This window comes from Mus caroli, chromosome 13, assembly GCF_900094665.2.
Source record: "Mus caroli chromosome 13, CAROLI_EIJ_v1.1, whole genome shotgun sequence".
In the NCBI taxonomy this organism is placed as follows: domain Eukaryota; kingdom Metazoa; phylum Chordata; class Mammalia; order Rodentia; family Muridae; genus Mus; species Mus caroli.
The window spans coordinates 97,777,702-97,784,633 of record NC_034582.1 but is presented as its reverse complement, the minus strand read 5'-3'; the positions used below and the strand labels follow the sequence as shown (position 1 = coordinate 97,784,633).

General features: G+C 35.3%; 1 protein-coding gene across 2 annotated transcripts in view; it reads left to right on the top strand.

Annotated features, from left to right (window-relative positions):
- Positions 1 to 5,075, top strand: part of Ppwd1 (peptidylprolyl isomerase domain and WD repeat containing 1) — a 23,562-nt gene extending 18,487 nt beyond the window's left edge. For both annotated transcript variants that reach the window (XM_021179995.2, XM_021179997.1), the window contains 4 exons: positions 409 to 590; positions 2,135 to 2,216; positions 2,938 to 3,120; positions 4,550 to 5,075. In XM_021179995.2, the coding sequence (XP_021035654.1) occupies positions 409 to 590; positions 2,135 to 2,216; positions 2,938 to 3,120; positions 4,550 to 4,693 (591 nt within the window). In that variant the 3' untranslated portion in view covers positions 4,694 to 5,075. The remainder of the gene's footprint in view (positions 1 to 408; positions 591 to 2,134; positions 2,217 to 2,937; positions 3,121 to 4,549) is intronic.
- Positions 5,076 to 6,932: the final 1,857 nt, after the last annotated feature.

The following is a 6,932-nucleotide window of genomic DNA, read 5'->3' as shown; positions in this document are numbered from 1 at the left end:
ACATGTATGCACATACACTTACATGTGTTATATATGTATTTTTAGGTAAATTATACATGTATGCACATACACTTACATGTGTTATATATGTATTTGTAGGTGAATTATACATGTATACACATACACTTACGTGTGTTATATATGTATTTGTAGGTGAATAGAAAAGTTTCTTCCTCTCCTTTGGTATTGACTTTCTCCCTCTCCACAGTTAAAGCTCCCTTTACCCTTTCATATCACTTGTATCCTACTATGCCCCTCTCTAGCCCATGGTTCCTTTTTACTTTCCTGCTTTCTGAGCTTAACCTGGGTCTCTTGTGAATTCTTACTTCCCTTAAGAAGTAAAATTTTCTTTGTGAGATTTTACTTGGTAAGTTGTTTAATTCAGCTGCTCACATTTTCTTTCTTCAGTTTACCAAACGAGAGCCGGAAGATACAAAAACTGCAGATTCTGACAGAGATGTTTTTAATGAGAAACCTTCTAAAGAAGAAGTCATGGCAGCTACTCAAGCTGAAGGGCCGAAGCGAGTTTCAGATAGTGCCATTGTCCACACAAGCATGGGAGACATTCACATCAAACTTTTTCCTGTTGAGTGCGTAGAACCTTTGTTGTCTTACGAATACCAATGTCAATTTGGAGTATAACTTACATTTGTTGCTTTCACGAATTTTGAATTATTTGTTTGCATAAAACATTTAATCCTTAACATTCTGATATCTAAGCTCTTCTAGAGACAGAGATCAGTTTTAATGCAGCCTATTGTGAGGACAAAATATGCTGGCTCTGGTAGTGCTGCCAGTGAGAGGACAGTTTATGCACAAGGCCCTGTTTAGTCACCAGCAGACTGTGGAGGGGAACTGTAAAGTACATAAGTGTATACCACTGGGACCAGAAACTGAAGGTCCAGATAGGGTTTGTGGGGATTTTTGTAGACAACTTCCAATGCAAATTCCTCAGGTAGGGATAATAATTTTTCTTTTTTTTGGTATTTGTTAAATATCAACAATTTTAAAAGAGAATTCCAATTAACAACATAAGGACTTTAAAATATTTCTACAGTTGAAAAGTCTGGGAAGTGGTGGCGCACGCCTTTAATCCCAGAACTTGGGAGGCAGAGGCAGGCAGATTTCTGAGTTCGAGGCCAGCCTGGTCTACAGAGTGAGTTCCAGGACAGCCAGGGCTACACAGAGAAACCCTGTCTCAAAAAACCGAAAAAAAAAAAGAAGAGAAAAGTCTTCTGTAGAGTTAGAATTTGTAAAATATTAATACCAAGTATAATAGGATTATCTCTGGCTTTCTTGGATCTAGAAGAGATAATGTCTTTTATAATGTTCTCAATCAAAAGTGCGTATTTTGAATATAATAATTTGGTACTAAGTAAAGAAGTAAGCAGTTACAGATTCTTGAACAGTCCTTTTTCAACTGCTTGGTAAATATACATTTTTGAACCTGTTGCATGAGTACTTGAGGCAAGACTCTCTTGATTCCCCTTTTTATCCTCAGATCTGAGAGGTATTGTGAAATAATGAAAAAAATCAGGAAATAATTTCATGAGATGAGTAATAGACTAAATTTCATATTCTTAGTGAATGATTGTCACTTAAAGCTGATTAAACTTAGATGCCATTTCTATAAATAAGTGCAGGAATCACTGAACTATAACGTTGTTTTTATAAGAAGATTTTTTTTCCCAGAAATAGATATTACCATGTGTGTATCTTTTTTTCGTTTGTTTTTGTTTTTGAGATGAGTCAGGGTTACTTCTGCGTACTGTCCTGGAACTTGCTTTGTAGACCAGGCTGGCCTTGAACTCAGAGTTCTGCCTGCCTCTGCCTCTGTGTGCTGGAATTAAAGGTGTGTACCACCATTCCTGGCTGCATGTGTGTATATTAAGGTGCTGTCTTTGGGTTTTTAAACTGCTAAATGATCTTGAAATGCCATTATCATCAAACTAAGCAGTGGTGTAAAGACAGACCATGAGAATGCACTCTTGCACTTCCCACTGTCATTATCCTGAGACCGGATTATGAAGGACTGTCCTGATGTGTTTAGAAGATCTTTAGAACATTAGAAAATGGAACTTAAGAACTTAAAAAAAAAAAACCTCAATAATTTCGTATTGTTAATATATTATAGGTGTCCCAAGACTGTGGAAAACTTCTGTGTTCATAGCAGAAACGGTTATTACAATGGGCACACATTCCACCGTATAATTAAGGTAAATTATGCATCTCGTGTGATTTAAATGAAAGTATGTTACTGTATAACAGGAGCTTAAGTCTCATGAATTCTTCTTTAATACATACTACTTTATTAAAAGATAAGACAGAAATGGATGGTAGAAGCCAAGATGAGTGAATGGTCATGAATGTAAAGAGTGTGTCAAGAGATATATACTGACCTAGTAGCTAAATAAGGAAATAGATCTGGAAAATTGAAGAGCAATAATGACATGCAACCTCGGAGAACCTGAGGAACAGTGAGCTTGGTCCCAGCATTTTACACATAGCATTGCACAGTGATTAACTTACTGATAGGTTACAAATGGCAAAAGGAAATATCAGATACTAAAGCTCTGATGAAATTAGAAAAATGGTCCACTAGGAACGCCACAGTATTTGAGGAATAGAAAGGGACGAGTATGAGAGCAATTGGATAAGATTTTAAAGTTATAAATCCTGTAACTTTCTGGGGACTGTTAGGAAAGATAATGCATTATAAGATATTTGCATTTTGTTTCAGTAGTTGAATAAATAGTGATTCAGCAATGGAAATCTAGCACCCAAACTTACTATGTGGTTAATACAGTCATGAAATAATTTAAGGAATTTGGAATATTTCACTGACCACAAATCTCTCTTGATAGATAACTGCACTTCATATACCCAGATTACATATAAAAAAAAATAAGGTATTGTTTTTATACTTTCTGTTACCAGGGCTTCATGATTCAGACAGGAGATCCAACAGGAACTGGTATGGGGGGAGAAAGCATATGGGGAGGAGAGTTTGAGGATGAATTCCACTCAACATTACGACATGACAGACCGTACACACTCAGCATGGCCAATGCTGGATCAAATACGAACGGATCCCAGTTTTTTATAACAGTAGTACCAACGGTGAGTATAATGCATTATCTATAAATTAAGGTTAATAGTTTATCATCTGACAATGTGAGTTTTACTGGGTATCTGCATTATTCAGTTCTCGTACTATTATATCTGTCCAGATGGAAGATGAAAAGAATTTAAAGGTGAAAATTTAAACTATGTAACAACTGAATTTAGAAAACACTATTTCTGTCTAGTAGGCAGTGTGATATTTTATGTTCAGGGTACTTGACTTTCATCTCCGGTCTGCCACTACTAACTTTTTACAGGCTGGAACAAATTATTTCACTTGTAGTGGCCAATTTCTTCATCCTTCGAATATTTAGTGCTTTTTACTTTTATTAAGACAAAATCATATATATAAGCAAGCCCAACCTGGCCTTTAACCTGCAGTTAGTTCTCCTACCTCAGCATCAGCCTGTCACATTCTGGGGTTGTAGATGTGAGCTTCATCCTTTGATTAGAGAAATTAAGATTGTAATTTCCCAATTTTAAAACCAAATCTTCACCTTTTTTTTTTTTTTTTTTGTCTCTAAGAGTGTAAGTCATAATCAGCGGCATTCTAGACAAAAACTTTATTGTTGAGCCATATTACACCAACCTACCAGTCGCAGTGCAGTCCTCATGAGACTCAGTGTAAGGTTGCGTAGCTCCTTTTTATACAGTTTTCCAAAAGCAGAAAAAGTATGAGTGTCAACTAAATTATACACCAAACAGTAAAGGAAAAAGGTTTGTAAATCTCTGCCAGGCTCCGTAGTCTAATGCAACATTCACAGTACTTCAGTGTTGGTGCTCCCAGTTCTCAGTAATGGATAGAAATCAAGTTAAGTAGTAAAGCCACCATGCACCTTTGAATTATGCCGAAGTACAGTCTTCTTAAACCATTCCAGGCTATCTTGCTTTCTCATGAGACATTTCTTTGGAAAACATCCGGAGTCTTATTTTCAAACCATTTAAAGTAACTTACTACTGGGTAAATATCTTCCAACTCCCTTTGGCCTAAATAGTATAAAAATTAATGACAATTTTTGTATCATATCCTCATCTAGTGATTTGAGCAACCAGATTGAAATTTAAAAAGGAAAACTGTGCTATTTTTTTCCCTTCTTAATAATTCCTAAACAGTACTATTTAACAATAGGGTGGCACTTAGGCTAGATGTTGTGAGCACTATGCCTTTTTTACAAGGCACCTTAGCATCTTTCTGTTGTGGTGGGTAGTCTAATACCCCAGGGACACTACAGGATAACTTTTTATCTTTTCTATATAAACTCAGAACAATTTTAAAGCTGAGTATTCATTGTCAAAGTATTGCACTTTATTATAAATATGTACGAAAATTAAGTGACATTTAAATTCCCATTTGTTTGTTCACTCAGTGGATGTGATTTAATAAATTAGGGTTTACCAAAATTTTCCATTTTTATCTCCAATATAGCCTTGGCTTGATAATAAGCACACCGTGTTTGGAAGAGTGACTAAAGGAATGGAGGTTGTGCAGAGGATTTCTAATGTTAAAGTCAATCCCAAAACCGATAAGCCTTACGAGGATGTCAGCATCATCAATATCACTGTCAAGTAAACTGCTTTTGTTACATTCACAAGACAATTTATAATAACACAAGACTGTTTCACATTTGGAAGTTTAAAACTTGCTGAATATGTAAATCATGTTTTAAAATATAAACACTGTATTTTCGTATTTTTACTTAAAGGCCTTTTTATTTTTTTAAAGCACTGCCTTTTCTGGACTATTTGTGATTCTCAGGGGTGACAAATTGAAACACACTACATTGAGGCAAATGACATTCTTTTATAGGTCAATTCTGTTATTATAACTCGAATTTGGTATTAAATAATGGATTCTTTTAAAAAAAACATACCCTCTTATGTTTAGTGGTCCTTAAAAAGAAGAAAAGATCAAAAGGTATATATTCCTTAATATTATAAAATTCTCTTTCAAATATAAGTGTCAAATGACTGGTTATTTGCTTTTCCTAATGTAACTAATCTTTCTCCTATCAAGTTACAGCTTAATTAAATCTTAAATATACCACCAAGAACAATAAAGTTTAGTATCTGACAGTAGATCGGACTGATAGAGAAAGGGTAGCTGTAAGCTGGCTGCAGTGGCTCATGCCTGCACGTAAGAGGTAGAGGCAGGTCAGCCTGGACTACATAATGACAGATAATTGTCACAGTAAATGAATTTAAACTCTACTGATATTCTTCTTCACGTCCCTTTGCCATAACTGACTGCTAACAAGTGACGCTGGCTTCAGACAGCCTCCTTCAGAAATGTAGAGAACATCTCAACAGAGCTGCTTCAGAACCCTCGTTTCACCACTGGTCACAGCATCATCATTTCACTTTGTATGGAGATGAAACCTGCAAGATTGAAAAGTCTGTCTAAATATGCCTGGCAAGTGAAGTGTGCTCTCCTTTTAAAAATAATTTGAGCTTACTCCATTAATAACTTTGTTACATTTACCTTAACTACACGCGTTAAACTACCTAATCTTATCTACTCCTAAAGCCATAATGTAAAATTTTGATTAATACTGCCATCAAGTGGTAATAATGCCTCACTCCTCAAACATTAAGTATTTCACTTTCAGTGAAGAATCATATGCAACTAATGAATTTTGTTTTCAGGTCATTTTATTTGAAACAGGAACTCATGTATCCCAGTCTAACCTCAAAGTCTCTATGTAGCTAGTGATCCCAAGTGATACTATCACTGGCACATACCATCATGCCCAGTTTATGCAGTACTGCTGATGCTTGAACCCAGTGCTTTGTGCATATTACCAAGTATTCTACCAACATGATCTCATTCTTAATCCGTGTTCTCCTGGATTCTGTATACAGGTGTACATCAGTCTTCACTGTTACCATTTTGTAAAATGAGAACTTTTCTAATGTTATGTAGGTATTATTTTTTCGTATTTAGACTAGGTTTTCAAGCTCAGCAACCCCCTTTCTTGGTGGGGATGGAAACGGAGCCTAGGTCATAAAACCACAGTAATTACAATGACATGACCATGCAAATGGTCATTTTAAATGTTCTTTATTGGGCTGGTGAGATGGCTCAGTGGTTGTAAGAGTGCCGACGGCTCTTCTGGAGGTCCCAAGTTCAAATCCCAGCAACCACATGGTGGTTCATAACCATCCATAATGAAATTTGATGCCCTCTTCTGGAGTGTCTAAAGACAGCTACAAGTGTACTTACATATAATAAATAAATAAATCTTTAAAAAAAAGTTCTTTATTTTCCTGTGAAACAAGGTTAAATTAACCTTGTATACTAACCTTTGAAAAACTCAGGAATTTTCACTCTTGTTTATGTCAACAATTCAACTTTCCCTTCAGTTTTTTTTAACCTTTTGTATATATGTTAACTATATATAAAATAACGTATTTCTAAACCTCTGCATTTATTTGCATTAGCAAATAAAACCTCTCTCAAACATAAGTCAGTCTCCATTCTTATGTGTTTGTTTCTTTTAGGCATAGCACAAATAATGAAGTTTTTCACTTTTCCTTTGCTAGGATCAAACCCAGGACTTTAACCTTGCTAGACAAGTGTTTTGACTATTGAGCTATGCCCAATTTTAATAATGACTTAAATTGTTAGCTAGCATGATACTAGATACATGGTTTATTAAGCAATTTTTAGAATAACAACTCCTTATAACTTAAACATTTTATTGCTTTCTATACTGATCATATATGTAAGTGCAAATAATGGCTTCTGGAGGCTATAAATCATTTTTGAATTACAGACCAGAGCTATATACACTTGACATACCTGTTTTACA